We start from the raw sequence: 24,615 nt of genomic DNA, 5'->3' as shown, positions 1-24,615 counted from the left end.
GTAATTACTTTTTCATGTAAAGCATTTCCCCCCATAATGAATAAATCAATGTATCTGCTTTTATTACACAGAAAAGAGAGACCACAGGCAAAATAAGATCAAAGCATTTTTAGGAATTTAACGAAAATTTGTTTGACAATCTTAAACATTAAGGCTAGGTTAGAAAAAGTGACAGGCATTAATTTCTTTCGTTAAAGATGGAAGAAAAACGCCAACCACACAGAAAGTGATGTTTTCTGTGTGCTTCTTTGTAAGTAAAGAAATAAATGGCAAGAAAAATCCTGCAACTTTGACCCAAAACAGGAAAATTAAAAGCAGAACAACTATTTCACACATCTGGATCCTGCAACAGAAATTCCTCTGTAACGAAAAAAAATACCAGAAAATTAAGACTTGGACAATTTCAAAAAATCAATTATCAAGAATTTGATAAGGAAGCATTGTAAACAAAAAGCAAATATGATGCTTTTGAGGCGTAACTTCCATGTTTCTATGATTTAAAAGAAGAAAAGGTAGTAAGGTAAATAATAACTGTGTTATACATGGAGCTGCCAGAGCTTCTCTCCACCAGTGAAACAGTCTTCCATCAATCCATAAATACTGGCCAACCTTGAGTCGTTCATCAGCACTTTGCAGTAAACCTGCTCTCTCAGATGAAGCAAACAAATCAAAGCGCAGCTCCAAGGTCTGAGACAGATTGGACAGGATATGAGGGAAGTGGGCCGGGAGAAGACCTCTGTGACTTTGACTGGGTCAGAGCTTTTCCAGCGCCAGGAGGCGGGGACCCGCTCGTATTTCAGCCTGTGTTCATCTGATATCGTTTTAGAAAAAAAAAAAACCCTAACCCGGTCCGCCGCGGTCGTAGCTGCAGCTATCCGAGACGAGAATTATCTCCGGTCATGACAGAGTTAAAGGTGAACTGAGCAAACCGTCAGATTTCAAACTGTTTTACAGAAACAACTTCGACAAAAGACAATCAGACGACTCATAACACACACCTGAAAACCAGAACCGTGTCGCTTCATACATTCAATAAAAGCCTCGACCTGATGAATCGGGTCACGGATTAGTTAAAATTGCTCGGTTTTGTTGCCGCAGAGAGTTCAGACTTCCTCTCCAACTTTCTTGAAGCCTAATCTCTGTGAAATTATTTTATTTTATTTTATTTTTTTATTTTATTTTGCTGCGCCTCCTGGTCAGAAGGGGGAACTGCAGCGAGAGCGTCTTACCTGCCGATAAACACGACAGCTCTACAGCGTTGATGTCTGAACTCCCTCACACAATTCGTCCTGAACCCCGGTCAAATTGAGTCTTTAATGACAAAAACCGCGAACGTTACGTGATCGCTGTTAGAAACACTGCAAAAACGGAACCATTAATAAGTAAAATGTTCTTAAAATTTGTGCATTTGTCCTTGATTTGAGCAGGTAAATAAGATGATTTGGCAATGGAATAAGAATTTTGCACTTGAAATAGGAACAATTCATCTCAATCATCTTATTTCAAGTGCAGGATGTCTAATTATCTTATTTTAAGGGGTCAAAATACTCATTCCATTGGCAGATAATCTTATTTACCTGCTCAAATCAAGGACAAATGCACAAATTTTAAGAACATTTGACTTATTTTTAGATCAGTTTTTGCAGTGAAGGCCTCTCAGCGGCTGGATTATGCAGTAGAGGAGGAGGAACAGGTAAAGGATCATGTAGCGAGGCGTGGTTTATTGATGTTTCTCTGTGTAGACAACCATCAGCAACCTCGACATATTTGAAACTGGCACTTATATATAAAGTCGCTTTGGCTACGTTCACACTGCAGGTAATACAACCCAAATCCCATCTTTTTGCCTCCCAGAAAAATCTGTACGACTTCAGATATGCATTGCACTGGAAAAACGGAACTTAAAATAAGTAACATTTTCTTAAAATGACTGTGTCTGTCCTTGATTTGAGCAGGTAAATAAGACTATCTGCCAATGGAACAAGATTTTTGCACTTAAAATAGGAACAAAACATCTCCGTCATCTTATTTCAAGTGTAGGATGTCTAATTATCTTATTTTAGGGGTCAAAATACTCATTCCATTGGCAGATAATCTTATTTACCTGCTCAAATGAAGGATAAACACACACATTTTAACAACATTTTACAAATTTTTAGGTCAGTTTTTGCAGTGTGGTTGTCCATTTGAACACTTTTTGTCTTGCTTGCATTTTAACTTGAACATTGCGTTTTTACTTGAACCTGCCTTATCTATTAATAACTATGCAGTCTTTTCGCCCTTTCTAATAAGTTATTTCTCTTCTGCTTCACAGCTAACCTTTAAATTACCTTTGTATTTATAGTATTTAGTCTGGTGTCTTCTGTCTACCTGTGCTTTTTTTCCCACCGTCACGGCCAAATTTCCCCATCGTGGGACAATTAAGGTATTTCTATTCTCTTCTATATTTTTTAATCAAGTGTTTGTAGTCTTGTTGCATTTCATCCGGCGTTTACGTCTCCTTCCAGGGTCTGACTACGCCTCCACAGGGGCTGCTCTACAGCAGGTTATTAGTTTCACTGCCTTTGCCAAGTCACCAAACTTAAGACTTAAAACTTTTAAAAACACCAGGTGGGACTTTGGAAATATAGAACAAACCAGTGGCAATTTTTATTAATTAAAAATAAAAATCATTAAGGGGAAAAGGGACAATTTTTCTATATAGTGTCCTGTCTGGCAGTGTAGCAATAAGGATTGTTGTCTAAATGCCAAAAAGAACCCAACAGATTTTACTTTCCTTACTGCTTTCACCATAGTGCTCCGCTTCATTTATATATGCAATAAGCTTTATTAGATTTTATGCTGGGACTATTTCATGTTAAATGGACACAGAAACAGGAAGGTAGAAGAGGAAAAAGGAGAGAAACAGATGAGACAGAATGCTAAAAGGGAGAAAAGGTGAAAGAGAAAGAGGAGAGAGTAATACAACATCCTCTGAGTCTGCTACACTGCAAAAATAGAGCTAAAAATAAGAAAATGTTTCTTAAAATGAGAGCACTTTTCTTTAATTTGAGCAAGTAAATAGGATTATTTGCCAATGGAATAAGATTTTTACACTTAAAATAGAAACAATTCATCTCCGTCATCTTATTTCAAGTGTAGGATGTCTAATTATCTCATTTTAGGGGTAAAAATACTCATTCCATCGGCAAATAATCTTATTTACCTGCTCAAATCAAGGAGAAATACATTAATTTCAAGAAAATTTTACTTATTTTTTAGTTCTCTTTTTGCAGTGTATTCACCTGCAAAGAGAGACAGAGATATAAATTTAGATCTATATCTCAAAAAATGCTTTTAAGTAATTGTGGTAACCTTAACTGAGCTAGTTTAGGAAAGAATTGGCCTGATTTACAGTGGCGGAAAGAAAATCTGTTCCTTTTTACACTGCATTGGTAAATATCTGGTTGTATCTGTAAAAAATGTAAAGAAATATCGCTATAAACAGTCTAAATGAGACAAAACAGTCTGCTTATGGCGACGCCTTTTAAAGATCCAAACAAAGAAGAGTGACCGTGGCTCTGAACGGCAGACTCAGACAGCAGCTTTTAACTTATCACACCTCATAGTCCAACCTCATCACCCCTAACCGCCTGTTTGCCTCCTTCCGTTTATCCGAGCGCGGCTGAGTGCTTTCACGTCAAGGCCCCGCCGCTTTCCTGCGCCTGCCTCCCTGGAAACAACTTTCCACTAATTTCAGGCTGCAGGGCGCAGTGACGCAGGAAACCAGCGGGACAAACGAGGACAAACAAACGCGGAGGAGCAGCGGACGGACGGCGGCCGGGTGGAGCTGGCGGGAAGCTGTGCTCGTCTGTCCGTGAGATATCTCCCGAGCTGGATGGCAGCCGTGCCAGCGTGACAACAGGCAGACCTTCTTCTTTTTTTTTTTTTAAGTGACGCTGCCACAGCCAGACACAGGAACAAGGTAGAAATGAGAGTTGAGCGGCCGCTGCGGGGCACTTTGCCCAGATTTATACCGGCTCTAAAACCGTTTCCTACCCGTCTGTATCCTGATGGCATGCTCAGAGCAATTGGTCAGAATGGATTGCTTCATAAAATCCTTCTGCAAAGGTAATATTAACCCATGAACCTTCTCACATTTTATCAAAAACACACATTTTAATGTGTTTTATGGGGATTTTACGCAGTAGACCAACACAGAGTCGTGCATTATTGAACAGCAGAAGAATCAAGATTCAGAACAAATATAAATCCAAAAAAGGGTGGTATCCATATGTACACTGCAAAAAGGGAACTAAAAGTAAGTAAAATGTTCTTAAAATTTGTATATTTTTCCTTGATTTGAGCAGCTAAATAAGATTATTTGCCAATGAAATGAGAATTTCTTAGCCTCGTGAGACCATCCTGATCTTGCGAGCTTTCAAGGTTTCACTCGCAGATCAGTCTGGCTACTCTCCGTTAAAGAAAATTTGAAGCCGTTCACCAAACGAACGTCCAATCAGCGTTGGCTTTGAGGCGGGTTGAGGTGTGACGCAACGGGAAGCGCGACAGTTCAGTCTAAAGAACATGGCGGCTTCAGCCGATGAAACTAGCGTTAGCGTGGCTATCGAGCAAGTTTTATCGGAATTACAGAGTATTTCTTTGCTGAGCTAACGAGCCTTTACCTGCAGCAGCAAGAGTAGCTTGGCTTGTGGTTGTGTTTTCGTCGTCGCTCTGTAACAGAGCAACGACGAATCTGATTGGTTTATTTGGCCCGTCTATCACCAACATAGGCCAATCAGCTAACCAGTATTTTCGCCCCTTCCCAAAGTTACTTCAACGGAAGGTTTCCAGATGGATATGCGGAGCAAATCTATCTGGCGGAGTCAGGTAAAGAATTTCTAACCCTAAAATAAGATAATTAGCCAAACTGCACTTAAAATAAAATGATAGAGATTAATTGTTTTTATTTTAAGTAAAAAAAATCTTATTCCATTGGCAAATAGTCTGATTTACCAGCTCAAATCAAAGAAAAATACACTTATTTTAAAAGGATTTTACCTACTTTTAGTTCCCTTTTTGCAGTGTGTCTATTTGTAACCCTTTTATTATTATTATTATTATTTTTTTATTTTATTTTTTTATTTTTTTATTTTTATTAGCAGCAGCAGCATATTCACCTGTTAAAATTACTTAAATAGGATGTAAACATTGTTCTTCATGAGGCTTTCCGGCCAATCTGACTGACCTTGTGCTACATAAAGCTACATCCTAACCTTCAAAAAAGGAACTAAAAGAAAGTAAAGATTTCTTAAAATGTCTGTATGTTTTTCTTATTTGAGCAGGTAAATAAGATTATTTGCCAAATGAATGAGTATTCTGACCCCTAAAATAAGATACTTAGATAAACTGCATTTGAAATAAGACGATGGAGATCGGTTGTTCCTGTTCTAAGTCCAAAACTCTTATTCCATTGCCAAATAATCTTATTTACCTGCTCAAATATACTAATTTGCAGAAAATTTTACTCTCTTTTAGTTCCTTTTTTGCAGTGTACAAGCTGGTAGAGATGTTCCCAACAGCTGGAGCTGCAGTGAAAGTCAGGGGGACTGAAATCAAATTCTCTCCACGCTATTCAGACTTTATTTCTGTGAAAGAAATCTTTGAAAACTGTAATTTTCCTTCTTCTCCAGAGTTATACAGTACTTTGTGTTGGCCTCATGCATAACATCCCAGTGAAATTTAATTAAAGTCTGTGGCTATAACGTGACAAAATGTGAAAAGGTTCTTAAAATATTAATATTTTCCAAGAATCAGTGGCTGGACTATAACCTGAACACATCCCAGCATTCAGCATGACCAGGTATGATGTTCTGCCAAGAAAGAGGTGGAAGCAGATCAAGTCTAGAAATATGAGAGAAGCATGAAAGTGTTTCTGTATTTTGCAGATCTAGCACAGAAACCTTCTTCACGTCATGTCTGCTGCAGCAGTCATCCCTCACCACGAGGCTTTTCAGCATCGTGTGGAAGTGGTGACTTTCCTTTTGTAAAGAATAAGATGAAATGCATGAAATGAAAATGTGCATTTTGAATAAAGCGGATCTCAGGAGTTCTGGTTAACACAGACACACAAAAGCCTGCAGCGAGAGATTCACGAGGTCAATTCTGCACAGAGCTGTTTCCTTGTTTTATATATTGCCTCTGATCTTTTGAGTCAGATTTTATTAATAAAAAATGTCCTAATTTCTGATCTTACATTTCCTCCCAACAGGTCAAGCTCACAGCAGAAGTAATCAGAGCTAAAACTTGACGGGTTTTAGCTGAGCTCATCGTGATGTGACGTCTAGAAACAGGAAGCTGGCTGTTAAACCTTCATTTACACACCGTACAGCGATATAAATACCAGTTAGCATACGACACCCCCAGTTAGCGCCAGTAAACATCAAAGCCTGGTCGGTAAGCCCACCCAGCTACTCTCTGAAAGCAGATCTGCTCGTTTTTATTAGAAAGCTCCACTGCAGACGGCTCAGAATAACCTGCAGGAAGGCTGCTTTAAAACAGAGCAGCTATGAGGCTCAGCTGGTCTTCTGCCTCTCAATCTGGGCTTCAGAGATCTTCAAAATGTCCTGAGGGGGTTTTAACTCCATGAAAAAAAGGGGCCTGTTTATTATTCTAAAAGGGGGATTGGAAGAAACGTCAATCTGACACAAGGTTAAGCCGACTGAAGCCTCTCAGTGGATTCATTGTATCATTCAAGGGCAAATTTTAACTTTGCCCTTAAAGCTACAACTTAAAGCAGATATTTTTGTTTCAATCAACTTCAACCTGATGTAAAATAGTTCAGCCAAATTTCTGGTGAACTATTTTTGTATTAAAATTACTCCTCTTTGCTAAAATGCAAAGTAAGTAAAATATATGTTTTTCTTTATCACTTTTTTTAAAAGTCACAAGCTTACATACACATGCACACACGGCTTTAAACAATTTAGAAAAGCCTAGTTTGGGTAACATCATGGGGGGAAAAAAATCAAAGCTGTTCAGTCAAAGATAAATCCAGGGTACTAACATGGGCTGAAAGGCCACTCAGAGAGGAAGAAGCCATTTCTCCAAAAGCAGCATAAAAAGTCTGATTGCATGCTTACTCAACGATGAACAGCTTCATTTTTGGATGTCCTGTGATCTGAGTAAACCATGAAACGATGCCGACTATGGCTACAAGGACGGCTGTCACATCTAGGGGAAAAAGGTTGTAACCGGGTAAGTACGGTGTTGGCAGCATTATGATAGCCTTGTGAAACCATCTTGATCTCGCGAGCTTTCAAGGTTTCACTCGCATATCAGTCTGGCTACTTTCCGTTAAAGAAAATTTGGAGCCGTTCACCAAACCAACGTCCAATCAGCGTTGGCTTTGAGGCGGGTTGAGGTGTGACGCAACGAGAAGCGCGACAGTTCAGTCTAAAGAACATGGCGGCTTCAGCCGATGAAACTAGCGTTAGCGTAGCTATCGAGCAAGTTTTATCGGAATTAAAGAGTATTTCTTCAGTGAAAGAAGAACAAAACACTGCTCTGGAGGCTTTTCTCCGAGGAAAAGATGTTTTTGCTCTTCTCCCGACTGGTTTCGGCAAGAGTTTGATCTATCAATTGGCTCCTCTTGTCGTGTTAGTACATCATTTGCTTCGTTGATCTGATTGGTTTATTTGGCCCGTCTATCACCAACATAGGCCAATCAGCTAACCAGTATTTTCGCCCCTTCCCAAAATTACTTCAACGGAAGGTTTCCAGATGGATATGCGGAGCAAATCCATCTGGCGGAGTCAGGTTAGCATTATGTGCCGTCTTAGGAAACAAATGGCATCATTTGGAGAATTATTTTGGTGGAGGAACATTAAAGAAACAACTCAAGACAACGTGGAAATTAAGGACTGGGTGCAAAATAGATGGAAACCATCTTACCATAAAAACAAAATGTAGAAAGAGTTTGAAAGATATTTTTGAAAAGGCTGGTTTACAAACCTGACTCTGACTGAGGAAAGGGCCAAAATCCAAGCAGATGCTTGAAATGTTTGGCCCACACTGCAAAAAGGAAACTAGAATTAAGTGAAATTTTCTTGAAATCAGTGTATTTTTCCTTGATCTGAGCAGGTAAATAAGTCTATTTGCCAATGGAATATGATTTGCACTTAAAATAGGAACAATTCATCTCCATCATCTTACTTCAAGTGCAGGGTATCTAATTATCTTATTTAAGGGGTAAAAACACTCATTCCATTGGCAAATTCCATTAGCTCCTCAAATCAAAGGAAATTACTCATTTCAAGAAATTTTTACTTACTTTTAGTTCCCTTTTTGCAGTGCAAGCCCTACACTTCCACAGCTAATCTACTAAATACAAAGGAAATCCATGCAGACTACAGAAATTAAAGAAATTAATTAAAAAAAAGCTCTCATAATTTGAGCATATCCATTTATCTCTACCATTATCTCATCATGTGTCGCACTTAAAACAGCAGGATGAGCTGCAGAAGTTCATCTACAACTTCAAAAAGTAGCAAACTAAGAACGAAACCTGGTCCAGACGCGTCTCACGCTAAAGGAGAGGAGGAGGAAACCTTCAGAGAGCACAATCAGACGTTCACCTGTCTTCTGGCGGCGGTGATGATGATGGCGGCGGTGTCGGAGGTGGTGCTGGGCGGAGATGTGGACGTGTTGGGTCAGCACGTCAGCCAGCCTGCCGGCGGCCGCCCCGCTGCCCCCGCTGCGGGTGGAGGAGGAGGAGGACGAGGCCGTGGACGAGGTGGTGGTGGTGGTGGAGGAGGTGCCGTGGACCGCCCGGCTGATCCAGTGCTCCATGCTGATGCTGCCCTCCCTGCTGGACGAGGTTCCTCCGCCCCCTCCGCCGTCCTCTTCCTCGCCGTCGTCTCCTACCTCCTCCTCGCCATCGCCCTGCCCCTCCCCCTCCGATCCAGAGGAGGTGTCTGAGGAATAAAACCGCAACGACGGTTAATCAGAGAAGAAGAAGGACTTCACACAGCAGGGTGCTACGACTTTGCCAAAAATCAACATTGCAATTTATTTCAACCATATTTTTGATTTAATTTGGACTTTTCTCTGCATTAAGCACAAGCAACAAAAATGGTCTGCAGATAAAGATGTTTGTAAACAAAAAAAGGAAATTTAACAGTTTTATTAATCAGAATATTATTATTCAACAGAATAGGTTTTAATTGAGCTGGACATCAATCCTTCACTGCAAGAAGGGAACTAAAAGTAAGTACAAATTTCTTGAAATTAGTATATTTTTCTTTGATTTGAGGAGCTAAAAAAATAAGATAACCAGACATCCTGCACTTGAAATAAGATGATGGAGATGAATAGTTCCTATTTTAAGTGCAAAAATTTTATTCCATTGGCAAATAGTCTTATTTACCTGCTCTAATCAAGGAAAAATACACTGATTTCAAGATAATTTCGCTCAATTCTAGTTCCATTTTTGCAGTGTTGTTGAACATAAACTGCAACCAACAAAGACATCTATGTACTAAACAGTTTGACCGCTATTTAATGCTACGAGGAAATTCCTGAAGGTTTCTGGTAAAAAAGTATGATTTTATAAACTCTAAAACAACCAATAAAATTAGATTATCTCAGTGCTGAATCTCTCTTCCCTGTGGAGGCAAACCCACTTTAAACACATTACCGAAACCTAAAGGATGCGTCTGATCCATTAATTGTTACGCAGCCAAAAATTGCATCCTTTAAAATTGTGATTATATTGCAAATGCATTTAATTGTCCAGGCCTACCACACAGAGCAGGGCAAAGAACACAATAAAAAATAAAAAAATCAGGGTGGGCGAAACGTGCCTAAAGATCTGATTTAACGGTTTTGTTTTGTTTTTCTAAATTGTGACAACACCAGACCATCCACTGGGTTTTAATTTAAGAACCTTTTTATTTCTCAATACCCTGCAGGCTCATAAAGTCCATCTTTATCACATGATCTGCGCCTATAGGCTGATTTTGTTGGGGTTAAGAAGAAAATCTACAGTTTGTTATCAAGTTTTAGTGAAACTAAACGTTGTTGCACTTAAATCGTTTTGTGAGCATTTCAGAAGAAGCTTTAATGGACAGACACACACCGAACTCCCGCTGTTAGTCACATAATCTGAACTGACTACTGTTATAAATTACAGTTAGACATTTATTTAGAGAAATACAAAGCCTATGACTTAATTCTCAACTTTATTATAACTTCCACTAATAGGACTATTCTTCGGTAGTCAGAGTTCTCGACCTCCGAATTGGAAAATTGAAGTCGGTATTACAGGTCAGAAAGTCGGTGCTGCAGGAAGGTAGCCGACATCAGCATTCATGATGGCTGCTACTCGCAGCAACATTGAATAAAACTTCCTCCTTTGACTGTTTTTAGAAGTTCTCTATTATTTATGAAACATATAGTCAGTTGTACAGCTGCAGCCTTTCAGCGCTCATCAGACCGGATGTTCCAGCTCTGTGTATTTGCACAACATATCGCCTAGGACCGCGTTATTGTCACTGTTATTGTTTTAACGACAATGCAAGCGTCCGTGTTTTTTCCTACTGCCTGAAAAGAGGGAAACAAATGCAAAAAAAGGCGGAGATGATGTAATCTGCGACTCGTTAGCTCTGCTCTTAGAAGCTAAAGGAACGCAGCACAAGTCTGTGGGAGCAGCAGTGGCTAAATAACAGAATAGGATGAGATATAAAAGAAGAAGACAGAAAAAAAAGACAGAAACCACCGAGAGGCAGAGAGAAAACCATAAACTGCAGTTTAAACCTTTAACAATGACTTCTGAAAGATCTTAATCTTACTGGAAATTTTTTTTCACTGCAAAAAGGGAACTAAAAGTAAGTAAAACTTTCTGGAAATTAGTATATTTTTACTTGATTTGAGCAGCTAAAAAATTATATTTGCCAATGGAATAAGAGTTTTGCACTTAATATAAGAAAATTTCATCACCATTATCTTATTTCAAGTGCAGGACGTCTAATTATCTTATTTTAGTGGTAAAAATACTAATTCCATCGGCAAATACTATTATTTAGCTGCTATAATCAAGGGAAAATATACAAATTTTAAGAAAATTTTACTTACTTTTAGTTCCCTTTTTGCAGTGTTGGATCAGGTGTGGTGGAAACTTCACCTGAAGTGTGTTTTTGGAGTTATTTCCTCTGTTTTTCCTCACATCTAAAATTTTTTATGCATAAACAAGAAACTGTGATAGAAATATTTCAGAATATTTGACAGGGCCACAACTTGGACCGTGGGTCATCATCAGGCTCCGGGTTAAATGATCTGAGATGCAGGATTTGGAAGGAAGTATAAAAGCGCAGGACAGGAAGTTGAGTAGTTTTTAAGTTGAATTACCTAAAAATACTGGAAAGTTTTATGAGGGACGCCAGAACTTTCCAGCATCCTTCAAGGATCATTAAACATCATTAACCTCAACTGTGAGAATAAAGAAAATTTTACCCAGATATAATGGTTTCTGTTTTAATCACTGACATCAGAGTGATTAATACCAGAGTTTGTTCCCTGCAGGTGAACAACAGAGTGAAGCCGCTGTTGTGACACCAACAAGCTTCCTTTGTGTAACCAGGCTTTCTGTTGAAACAAGCGAAGTCTGTAAAACCTTGAGTGTGTAACACGGTCGATGCTCCTAAACGCAACGGGACAGGACGCCATCTCAACACGTTAGAGCTCTGCTGATGTGCTCGACTGCCATCTGTGTCAGCAGGAACCCACCGAGGCTCACAGCCACGGCGCACAAACAAGCGTCGGGAAACAAACAGACACAAAAACAAAAAAAAACAGTCCGCAATTCAAAGCAGGTCTTAATTTGCTTCCTGATGTACCAACACTGAGAAAATGCAGCTTTGGATTCAGTCAAAACTCAACGAGAGCACATCAGAGACCTGCTTTGTTTGTTATCTCTGCACGGTTCCTCTCAGATGTTCTTCAACGGATCCCACCTGGTAGGACCACGCCTCCTGGACACTCGCCATACTACCGTACAACTATAAGAAAACATGCTTTGTATGTGTTTTAAATGCACAAATCCTTTACATAAATCGCTGCTGCATCTTTATCCTGAAAATTAGTGCAATTTACTGTGATTTTTCAAGCTGTATGCAAGTGAAATTTCGTTCTGTACGCACTCTGTGCATACAAAATGACAAATAAAGCTGTCTATGTCTATGTCTTATTTTGCATATTAAATAAAGTCAGAGCAAAGCAAATGTCGAAAAGTGTTAAGAAAATATCATTTTAAAGAATAGCTTTGGCCACTGGGTTACATTGTTATATTATTTTGGTATTTTCAAAAACATAATTTATTTTAGATCTTGCTAATTTTCCATGGAAGGGTCACAAAATTTATAATAACGACTAACTTTAAAACCTGAAGTGCAGGAACTGGTGGCTCCTTTTGAATTTGCACTGAAAAAAATATATTTTCTGTTAGCTTTAGCTGTCATTTAAAGGATTTGCTTAATGACCTGTTTGCAGCAACTGAAGCGTAAAAATGAAGATGAAATATGCATTTTAATATTTGTTTCTTTGTATGCAAGTTTTTAAACACAACATACGGAGCTCTGCTTTTGAACAAAGCTTGAAGGTTTTAGTTTTTTATGCCTTTCATTTCCTGTGAAACCCCTGAGGATTGGCTGTATATGAATGATGCTGCCTTACAGGTGATACGCCAGACGTTTCCCTTTGCTCTGAATCAGTGACATAAAGCCACAAATCTCACTCTAAAAAATATACTGCAAGACAAAAGAGGCTGCAAGAGGTTTGCCCTGTTGCTGCTCACGGCTAGGAGGAAAAACAATCCTCACAGCCCACCTAGAGACCCGCAGCAAAGGATCATGGGGTCACCAGGTCTCCATACACACCATCAGACAGGATCTGGTGCCGTCTAGGAGCCTTCTCTCTCCTGCTATCACAGATGTCGACTGGGACTTGACCTAATTAACAACAAAAATTTCATATTGGTCCGGTTTAAAACGAGCAACAAATACGTGGAAGAGCATCCGATGTTGAGTACAGCAGAGGATCAGAGATGCTGTGGGCCTGTTACTCTTCCAGAGGCCCTAAAGACCTTGTTAGAGGGTGTTGGCATCAAAAACTCTGACAAATCAGAGGGACTCTGCCAGGGACTGATCCAACAGGCGACTAAATCGACTTGGAGTTCAGAGGGGACACAACAAAAACTTTTTCCACGGCCCTCTATCTCCCTTTATGGTAAATCTTAAACCTGTTAGTTGAGCTGAAGCAGAGAAAGCATCAGACTCTGGAGGTTCTAGAGAGATTTGCTAAAGAAGAACGGTTAAAGATCCAGAAAACTACATGTTCTGCTAAGTATCAACTGAAAGGGAGCAAATCAACAGTGGCTTCTGCACTGCAAAAAGGGAACTAAAAGCAGGTAAAATCCTCTTGAAATTTGTGTATTTTTCTTTGAGTTGAGCTGGTAAATCAGACTATTTGCCAATGGAATAAGATTTTTGTACTTAAACTAAAAACAATTCATCTCTATCATCTTATTTCAAGTGCAGTTTAGCTAATTATCTTATTTTAGGGTTAGAAATTCTCATTCCATTGGCAAATAATCTTATTTAGCTGCTCAAATCAAGGAAAAGATACAATTTTTAGGTAGATTTTACTTACTTTTAGTTTCCTTTTTGCAGTGTGTGATACTTTTTTTTTAAGAGATGTCTTAACATAGGGACCGTGTCCCCAGTAAATACGTGCACTCGCATAATAAAAACAGCCTGGCACTGTATCATGTATTTTCCACACTGCAGCTGTATCCGGCGTGAAGCAAAGAAACAAAAATTAGGGCTCAGAATCAGCCTGCAGGATCAGCCTCCACCATTTAAACCGTAAATTAGCAACCATCATGTCAGCTGCTGGTGTCTAAAAAAAGCTAAAAAGTCCAACAGTGAGTGACAGCGACGCACTCTACAACATTAATGTTCATTAGTCAGGACAAAAAGAGGATTAACTGTGAAAACACCAAATGTGGATTAATCCAGCAAGTGCTCCTCTGTGCATGGGAGGCTTTGATAAACCTTTTAATACCCAGATTCAGTGTGAGGGCTGGGTTCATGTAGGTTTTACTGGCAAAACGGAGAAAAAAAAGAAAAAACATGCATTCATTTCTCTGTCCTTCAGGTAGACAAAGATAGAAATACGTGAATTTCTTAGAAACTTTTACATCAATTAGATTTTAAAATAGCACCAAGAAATGTTACTGGTACATGAAATTACAGACTACTTTCTGGTAGCTGCCGAAGAACTATGTTTTATGTTGATATACACAAGAGAGCATTAAAGTGGCCTATCACTGGAAAAAGGAAAAATTAAAGGCAGGAAAAAGAGAAATGAGATTGATTTGACATGAAGAGCCAGTCAAAACCCACTCTAGCACTCATCAGAGCATGAGCGTTTGACCTGAAAGGAAAACTAAAATAAAAATCAATGAATATCAGTGATTACTGTCGCCTTTGTAACCGATCCATGTAGACTGCCGTCGGGTTTTGGCAGCTAGAGGAGCCTTTGGATCGTCTCCACCTGACCCTCAAAAATCCTCACATGCAAACAACACATTTTAAATAAATAAACCAGCAGAATATCAATGAATCCTGAGGCAAATGAAAGCCAACGTTCGGGACCAGAAGGAGCTCCGGGTTTTCTTCACCGTGTTAGCGAGTTTATTAACAATAAATTAATCAGACAGAGAGAGCAATACACTGCAAAAAGCAACTAAAAATAAGCAAAATTTTCTAAAAATTTGTGTATCTGTCCTTGATTTGAGCAGGTAAATAAGACTATCTGCCAATGGAATAAGGTTTTTGCACTTAAAATAGGAACAAATCATCTTCATAATCTTATTTCAGTGCAGGATGTCTAATTATCTTATTTTAGGGGTCAAAATACTTGTTCCATTGGCAGATAATATCATTTACCGGCTCAAATCAAGGAGAAAAACCCAAATTTTAAGAACATTTTACTTATTTTTAGGTCAGTTTTTGCAGTGTAGATGCATCAGGAAATGCTTTTTAAAGGAACTCTGCTGCTAACCTGTCTTCTGTGGAAAAGAAAAAAGGCCTGAAGTTGTGTTCCAGCACAGCCGTTTACTCCGTGGAGCTGCTAGCTTTAAATAAGTAAGCGTAGTCCACCTCCTGATGAAGCCATTCCCTTTACAGGGAAGCTGTGTGAGGCTCGGCAGGTAACGGCCTCGTTAACACGCTCGTTAAATGACATCATCGCCATAAAGACATGGACGACTGCCATCGCCTCAACCCACCAAGGACAGCTCCTGCTTCGACAAGGCTCTGTGGAAAAGGAGAGCTGGAAGCCATCTTTGATGGTTAGATCACAGTCAGAAGCAACATTAAAACCAGCAGCTCAAATTAACGACGTGGATTTCAACAAGTCACTGGAAACAGGTTCTGCACAAAAATAAGGTTTTGGCTGACTGCAGAGCACCAAATTCAGATTAAAATCCAGTTGTGGAGATTATCCATTAGGTTGAGATTATCCATTACGTAATTAGCTCACCATTTTGACTGTGGTTTGGTCTAAAATCCTAATATCATTCTTATCCCAACAAGATATGGGTTTTAAGCAGACATTAGCAAAACCCATTTGTTTAGCCATTAAATACATGTTGTTGTCTGGGAGTGCTGAAAAGATTAATTTAGTCTCTCCAGGAGCTGCGTAGATATTTCTATGTCCTGTTTGGGTCATATCCTTCAAGACGTTAAGTTTTCTCTATTCTATAATTACATTATTTTAACAATTACATCACAGTACAGCTAAACAAAGTCATAGACTTCTGCATAACCAATTTCGCAAATCCGACATTTTTATTTCTTGCCGCAATTTTGTAGTCCACGCTAAAGGATGTCAAAGCTACACCTGGAAGTGAACATGTTCGGTTGTTGGATCTATTAACCCACGTGATTCATTACGCCGTCACCCAGCATCCTTCAAAAATGGCTTAACGGGCTGGAGTGGAAGGCTCTACAGCCTGCAGGGGGTGTGACGCGCACCCTTTGCATTTAAAGAGAACACCAAAACAAGTTGTTCTCAGAAATCTATGAGAAATGGTAAATGAAATATAAACATAAATAAAAGAAAAAAAACACTAATAATCTTTGGGTATTTATAAAGAGTAATGCACCAGGATAAATATTTGGATCACACACCTAATATTACAACTTATGAAGGCAACTGGTTGCACTCAGAGAAAAGAGGGCTGAATACTTTTGCTCAACGCACTTTTCAGTTTCTTTATTTATTTTTTATTTTTAAAAACGTTTTTAAATCATGCAATTTTCCTTTGCATTTTACAATTATTTACCACTTTGTTGGTCTTTCACGTAAAATTCCAATATGTTTATGCCTGTGGTTATAACGTGACAATGTGTGGAAAGGTTACAGGGGGAGTGAATACTTATGCAAGCCACCGTATTATAGACCACAAATGAATGATTTGAATATAAAAAGAATTTAAAAACATGATATGTCCCCTTTAAAATTAAATGGATTCAGTTGGAAGCTGCTTCCAATAGAAAAGAAGACAGGCGTCAACTTTATTTAAATTTAAATTCTTTATTTAAAGAATTAGGCTTGGCGAAAATTATTTCTCCCCAATGATGAATGGAATAATGCTTTAAAACTGTGTAACTGGGTGGTTTTATCCTTACCTGGTGGTGTGTAGGCATCCATGGAAGTCTGGACCACCAGCGATCGGCGCTTTGAAGGCATCGGCACGGCCATTTTTCTTTCTTTATGCTTCGCCAGGGCAGCCTGAACGGCCTCCGTGTGCACATCTGGAAACACATTTACATTGTTATTTAGTTATTTATTTGCAGTTGAAGAGACAAATAGAAGAACTAAAATCGGCTTTCCATTAGCTATCGTTGAAATTCACAAGAAGATAAAAGTTAAACAAAACCACTGTCTAAACTTCTACCATGAGCGGTAAAGAAAAACGTCACCATTATGACAAAATTAGCTTTTTTTAATGAAATGGACTGAAAGATTGTGTTCTTATAGCCTCTACCATGTGTATATTAGGATTAATGTAGGTTCAAACTAAAATTAACTTTACAAGGTTAATTTTGGTTATTGCTTTAAGTGAAGCTAGGAGAAAAATGCTAACAGTTAATTGTTAGCTAACAGTTTATTACGCTAGCAGCTAGAATATGCAAGCATATATATATATATATATATATATATATATATATATATATATATATATATATATATATATATATATATATATATATATATATATATATATATATATATATATAAAACATTGAAAACAATTATAGCTACCTATTGGCAAAATATCACTGAGGAACAAAGTTAAAAACAGAAATGGTGAATGTTATTTTTGATAAATCAGAATTTAAATAACCCTTGCAAATATTCAAAGTCAGTCTAGTTGACAAATGAAACACTGACACTTTCTGCCAAACTTCTAGTTTTTGTTGTTTTTTACAAAAATTATCAGCTGAAATTAAAAGTAAACATAACATGACAAATACTAATTAAATGATCACTGCCAATGATCCTTAAACGAATGCAGACACAAGCACTAATTTATCTTTTTCAGTAGATGGGGCAGATAACACTTTCTTCTGTAAACGGTTTTAACTGCTATCCCACTCTCACAGGTGAATTTATAAGCCTTCATTAAAAAAAACAAATATCAGTTGGCACGAATCAGATTGAGCAACACATTTTTATGATAGCAGCAGATTTCATTGTAGAAGCCTGTTTCTTCACACTCTCCACAGGGACAGTCGTCTGCATTGTTGATGGCTTTGCAGCAATCCCTCATACTGAGCATGCATGAAGCGACAGTGGAGAGGAAAACTCCCCTTTAACAGGGAGGAGAACCTCCAGCAGAACCAGAACCAGGCTCAGTGTGAACGCTCATCTGCCTCCACCCACTGGGGCTTAGAGAAGACAGAGCAGAGACACAGAAAGCTCACATTGAACCAGGTTATATGGTAATAGCGGATGGTCTGTCTTCCCTGGATGATGTTACAGCTAACAGAACGGCAGACCAGGTGTACCTACTATGAAGAAGAAAAAATTATAGAACAAAAAGTTAAAATAACAACAAACAATGCAAACTGGAGAACAGTAGTAGAACTCAGCAGAGTGAGAGAAATAGACCCTGATGTCCTCCAGCAGCCTAAGCCTATAGCAGCATAACTATAGAGGTAGCTCAGGGTAACATGAGCTACTCTAACTATAAGCTTTGTCAAAAAGGAAAGTTTTAACATTAGTCTTAAAAGTAGACAGGGTGTCTGCCTCACGGACCAAAACTGGGAGGTGGTTCCACAGGAGAGGAGCCTGATAGCTAAAGGATCTGCCTCCCATTCTACTTTTAGAGACTCTAGGAACCACCAGCAGACCTGCAGTCTGAGAGTGAAGTGCTCTGTTAGGAATATACGGGGTAATCAGAGCTCTGATATATGATGGAGCTTGATTATTAAGCGGCTTTATACGTGAGAAGGAAAATCTTAAAAATAAAAAGTGTTATTCTTTTGAAATATTTAATATGTTTAATATGAAAACATGGGATAATATATCAATATTCAATAAAACCTGTTCATTGCAGAAAATTTACCTTTTACTTTTCCAGCTAAACATGAACAGGCGGATTAAATACAAAAGAAGCAATTCCAACTTTCTGGGGGGAAAAAGAACGGCTCTGATTTCCAGCACAAAGAGGGAATCACCAGCAAAGAAGGGAAAACACCCGCGGGTAGCAGCGTTCCTGTTACAATGAGCACCGTGCTCCCATTTATTCACATTAAGTTTATGTGCACAACCGCGCCCCGGCTGACAGCGGCTCCCATGAGGCCCCCTGCTTTCCGAGCGGGTTACGCTCAGGGAGAGGAGACGAGGAGATTTTGTAAATGAGTGCTTCCAACAACGAGATAAAGCTCTGTGATTTGACCGCAGCCAGGTTTGTTTTGAGAGCAGCCTGTTGCCTGCAGACTGCAAACACAACAACGGAGGATACAGAGACTGTTTGCTCCATTATGAAACAAGCGAGACATCAGTCAGGATGAATGCGGCTCTCAGATGTGTCCTTACTTGGCGCGCGTGTCTGTGTTTGCTTTACGCAGGGGATGGGAGGTAATTTCAACCTCAATTGAGGTTTTATTGTCCTGTTGTTGACTGAAGCTGACTGTAGCGTGTGTAGAAGTCAGAGATTGTTGTTAAATGTCCTGCCCCCCCCCAAAATATAGATAAAAAAAAGCAAATTTTTCCAATTTAAACTCAAGATTAAGCTCTTCTTTAGCATCTAAAATCAGAATAAACAAATGATCTATTGCAGAGATTTGAGACGGGCCAAAAATATCAGCGCAAGTTGTTTGAATAAGATGTCTCTGATAAATATTAATCCTGCTTTAATCTATTGTCTTCAAGTGATGGAATAAAACAATACAATCAAAGACATCTGGGAATGCCTCAGGAATTACAGCTCCAAGCAGGGCTGGACGAAAATTATATTAAATTAAATAACAATATACATCTATTATAGAAATAAAGGGTTTTCCTTCCTTATGCATTCTAGCTATTTAGGTTTATATTACAGTCGTTACATCCTCCAACCAATCACATTATCGATATCCATCAATATGATCGATATCGATAATGCCCTTTTTGAGCCGATTCTTCAGTTGTGCAAATTTTTTGATCGAGCCGAGTTTCAGCTGCATCGTGCATCCTGAGTCGTTGGCATACAGGGGGTAGCAAGAGCCAATTAGCCTCTGACGACCACCTCCCCATCAGGAATTGTACGGTCGGATGAAAATCAAAAGTGTTTGAAATTCAGTCGGCCCTCGTGAGGTGATCGTGAGCGCCTCCTGCTGTTGAAACAGAGCTACGAATGTCTATGAGACAATTTCACCCAACCTCGCGCACTGCATGACGGCCGTATGTGTGACAACTTGTAGAATTTCCAAGGCAGAGTGTTTCGTTCTAGTAAGCCTCATATTTAACAGAGAGCACTGACACTTCCACCTTTTTCTTCTTCTACTGTGTACGTTTGGCTTCCGGGTAGACGAGTCAGAGTAGCGTCATCTCTCTACGGGTCTGATATGGAGAGCTGTGAACTTTTAAACCCCGCGGTTTCATCGTACAGTCTGAGCTGCATCGGAGTACCACGATTGAAAAGATCGTACAGTGTACGCCCGGCTTTAGAGGCTCAGGAAACCTCTGCAGGAGTTTTCAGTAACTAGATAATTAGGGTGTGACTCAACAAGTTTCCAATATTTAGGTTTTTCACTATACTCTCATTTTCCAAGACGCTGATTTTTTTCTTTTCATTATCTGCAAACCATAATCATCAAAATTACAAGAAATAAAGGCGTCATATATAACCCCATGTGTAACAAATCTGTATGAGTTTCACTTTCTGAATTGAATAATGAAATTCTTTTTTAAGCAACTGTATATAAACTGAACAAAAATGTATTATTCTTATCGTTATTTTTATAAGTATTATAATGAGCTGCATGTGATCCGGAAGTAAAGATTACATCTATTTGCAAAAGAAAAAGCAGCAGTGAGGCTTTATCAGCGTCTTATCACTACCATCAATTATCTTAATTGTATTATCTTCATTTGTAACTGAAAGCACCAACAACCAACAATGTGTTAAAATCCCAATAAAACCCATTCAGGTTGGTGGATATCATGTGAACATCTGAAAGGTTCGATTAGTATAAAAGATTTATTGAAGTTAATTTGCTAAAAAAGGCACATAAAGGTAGATATGAATTGATCTCATCCCCCCATGTTTCCTGGACACAAACTATGCCAATGAGATAATTAGATGATTTAAATACAACCGGTTATAAATCTTTGTGTTCTTCTGTGCTGGTGGATCTATAAAACCCAGGAATAAATGTTTATCAGGAATAAAAGAAATAAAATTGGAAGGCAGTGGGAGCTCAGATGTTTTTGTTCTGGCACTAGCGGCCTTTATTTGGCAGCGAGCTCACAGGAAATTGGGCTGAGCGAGCAAAGGTCCACAGGCTTGGACTGAAGCCTCCCTGCGCCTCAAATATTTACCACTGGAAACAAATCCTAAACATGCCTCGTTACCTGATCTGTAGCGTTCATCCCTGGAGCCCGAGGACCGCCGGCGGTTGTAGCGGGAGGACGAGGAGGGGGTGACCGGTGTTCTCCTCTCCTGGCCTGCGGAGGGATCCATTCCTGGAAAGATAGATCTGGGTTAAACTCAACAGACTCGTTGAGGTGCAAGAGAACAGCCACTTTAACTCCTCCACTAATCTACAGCCTGAATGTTTTTATTTTTCAATGCTTAGAACAAAAACAAAAAAGAGGCTTGCTGAAAGATTTAATGCAGTAAAGTTTACCAAAACCCATAAAGGTTTTCAGCATAAAGTCCATAGAGGATAATGCTTTGATATCATGTTGTTTGGAGGATTTTCTGACATTAAACAGAACTATGAACTTTGAGCCACCCTTCAGGCACCTCCACAGGTCACAAATTAATGCAATGACGGTTTCATCTTCATATAACCCTTTGTGACACATCCTTTAAAAGCCTCTAAACTTGTACTCTTGAGTCTTTCCTCTGGATTTTGCTCTTTGAACCAGTCTTGTTCTCCGTTCCTTCTGAAGGTCTCTTAATTTGGACTTTGGTTGCCTTTTCATTCCAGTAACTAAGTGGTCCCCAACCCTGGTCTTCAGGACCCACTGTCCTGCACCAGGATGAATTAAATATCCTCACAAAGCCAACATAGCAACTGAGATAACCAGAAAAGTTCACAAAGAAGAAACTAGGCATAAAAATCCAGTGTTGTTGAGAATTTTTAACTTTCTGAATATGATGCAAAAAGATACCAAAGAATATTTAGCCAGGATTTCTGCCTAAACCAAATTCCACCGACTGAACAGGCCTCGTTTTTTTTTTTGTTCTTTTGTGTTTTTTGAAACTCTCAGGAAAATGAACCTCGTACTCTTAAGTATGTGTGTTTATAGCTCCTAAAACAGGAACAGATTTAGGTGTAATGACCGTTCTTATAATTTGCAGATGCCATTTGCTAATTTTATGCACTCACAAAATATGCAGATAAGAACAAAAACCAGGGAATATTATTGAAAAGTAGGTTATGACACCACCTGACATAAGACAGAATGCATGAGTCAGTAAAGCGACACGTAACAGATCAGAAACCTGCGAGGAATGCAGCAGGTCAAGGAAGCACAGCTTATTTTAAGGAGACTGCTTTGGAAAATCAGCTGTAAAAACAACGCAATGATTTCTGGTTATAACGTCAAATACATATTTTGTTTAAACGTTCCCAGATACACTTGGAAATAAATCTCCTGCGGACACCGATCAATGAGTCTGATTATAACAACCTAACTGCAACCGACAGCTAGCGCCATTTCTCCACAGCCGCCGATGATCTATGACCGTCCGCCTGCGCCTCACACTACCAGCCTCGTCCGTCTTCATTAAAAGCTCTCAGAGAGCTGCTGCTGCTGCTCAGGAGAGGAGCTAAAAGTTGATTAGCCGAGCGTTTAATGACTACCAGGCAGCGGAGGATTAAACAGCAAGTCTGGGAAACTCCTTGCCCTCTTGTTTCCTCTGGGAGGGGGATCTGGACGGATGGATTTCCCCTTCTCCACATTCAGTACCTGGCCTCTGTTCTCCTCCTTATACAACATGTTAATCAAACAGGTCGTTACTTTCATCTATTTACAGTATTTTTCAGACTATAAGTCACCCTTTTTTTTATAGTTTGGCCGATCCTGCGACTTATAGTAAGATCTGACTTGTATATCAATGTTAAATGGTCCAACATGAACCAAGGAGTGAACATTATCGTCTATAGCTGCAAGAGGGCTCGCTAGGCCTGTGAAAACTATACCCTGCTCCGTTACCACTTAAAAATAAATTGAAACATTAAGTTTAAGTCAACAACGACTGAACACATGTTCGTATGTTGTTTCACGCTGCGGAGAGTTGCGTGGTGCAACTAGGAGAGAACCCTGTTATTTTACTGTCCATGAAGCTAATAGCAGCTAGCGCTAGCTTACAGCTCTGTTGTCCGTGCGTGTTACAACTTAGCTAATCTAAGTGAGCTTTATGTTGCTCTGAAACATCCGTGCCGTACTGTTAGCTTATAGCACGTAGCACTGTTACGCTCACGGTCTAATTTCAGCGTAAGTTTGAAAAACTTTCAGCGTAGTGGGCCGTTACGCTGAAATGCGCTGGATAAAACCTTCTGGTTGGAGCTGCTAATTTACCCCATTCACCCTCCCAGGTATGGATGCAGCTGTGTAATTTAATATGTTTTAATATATGTTTTTCTAGGATTGTGTGAAATAAATGTCTAAATAAATGCAATTTATAGTCCGGTACGACTTATATATGTTTATTTTACTCTTTATCGTGCATTTTTTGACTGATGCGACTCATATTCCAGTCCGAAAAATACGGTACGCATTCAATAAAGAATGGTAGCTAAATCTGTTCTGGTACACTAACATCTGAGTTGTTTCTGTGCATCTGCTGTAAAATCTTCTTTACTCTAATCTGCTACTATCTACACCTGCCAGTAAAGCCTAGAACATGTGTGACGTCTAGTCTTTGTGGAACCTGAATGCAACATGTTTGCATGCAACAGCCCTGCATACCACACCTTCGCCTCCGACTCCTAGCTGCAGGTAAAAATTCCCAGCTGTCACACAGGCAACAATCTTTGCATACTAACACAGCTACTGCTGGGAAATACAAGGAAGTAGTTGACATGCTATAATTAATACTTACGGCAAAGATGAGCAGACAAAAATAAACCCCTGAAGCTCTCCTTACAGTGAATATATGCTCTACTATCTGGGTATGCAAGAAAAACAAGCGCCCAGGTTGAATGAAAAAAAAAAAAACGCAGATCACAGATTATGATGCTAATGATGGATTTGCAAGGAGCTCGCATGTCCTAAGCACTGTCCTGCCTTTTGTTAAAAGACAGCAATATATTCATGCCGTTAATAAATTACATAATGAAGACAATAATTAAGTTCATAGTTAGTTGAAGTAAATCCATGCTAAAAACAGTTAAAAAGGTTTTGGGTTTTAATCAGAGTGAGACATCTCACCTTTGTCAGATACGTGAATTACATGAGACAGGGAGTGCTCCCACCGTAAAACTTTTTCTGATGTATTTTCTCCGGGAAAATCAGCGTTTCAGCAAGTAAACTAGAAAAAAAAACTGCTCGTGTTGAAGTTAAATGTTAAATTCCGTCTTGGGAAACATTCGTCCTCTTACAATAAAACCAAATTTATGAATAAAGCTTCTTTAGAGAACTCAAGAAAAGCCAGAATCGTGTGGGGAACTTTCTTATTGTCCACTGGCTGTCCAGTTTCACACAGTTACGTGTTGTGAGGACAGCACGGGCACTAAAAGGCAGAAGTGGAGTCTCACAACCATTACAGGCAGCTACCAGAGCATCCTACGGTTGGTCAAAACAGCAGATGAGGACAGTTCTAAACTCGGAGAACACTAGCAACAGTCCAAA

General features: G+C 39.2%; 1 protein-coding gene across 8 annotated transcripts in view; it reads right to left on the bottom strand.

The window, feature by feature from the left end:
• LOC105917585 (disco-interacting protein 2 homolog C) overlaps positions 1-24,615 on the bottom strand; it is a 253,099-nt gene that overhangs the window by 84,286 nt on the left and 144,198 nt on the right. For all 8 annotated transcript variants that reach the window (XM_036131247.1, XM_036131249.1, XM_036131243.1 and 5 more), the window contains exons 3-5: positions 21,166-21,276; positions 16,731-16,856; positions 8,616-8,954 (exon numbers count right to left, since the gene is read on the bottom strand). In XM_036131247.1, the coding sequence (XP_035987140.1) occupies positions 8,616-8,954; positions 16,731-16,856; positions 21,166-21,276 (576 nt within the window). The remainder of the gene's footprint in view (positions 1-8,615; positions 8,955-16,730; positions 16,857-21,165; positions 21,277-24,615) is intronic.

This window comes from Fundulus heteroclitus, unplaced genomic scaffold (genome assembly GCF_011125445.2).
Source record: "Fundulus heteroclitus isolate FHET01 unplaced genomic scaffold, MU-UCD_Fhet_4.1 scaffold_42, whole genome shotgun sequence".
NCBI classification, from domain to species: Eukaryota; Metazoa; Chordata; class Actinopteri; order Cyprinodontiformes; family Fundulidae; genus Fundulus; species Fundulus heteroclitus.
This window is presented reverse-complemented; position numbering and strand designations above follow the sequence as displayed.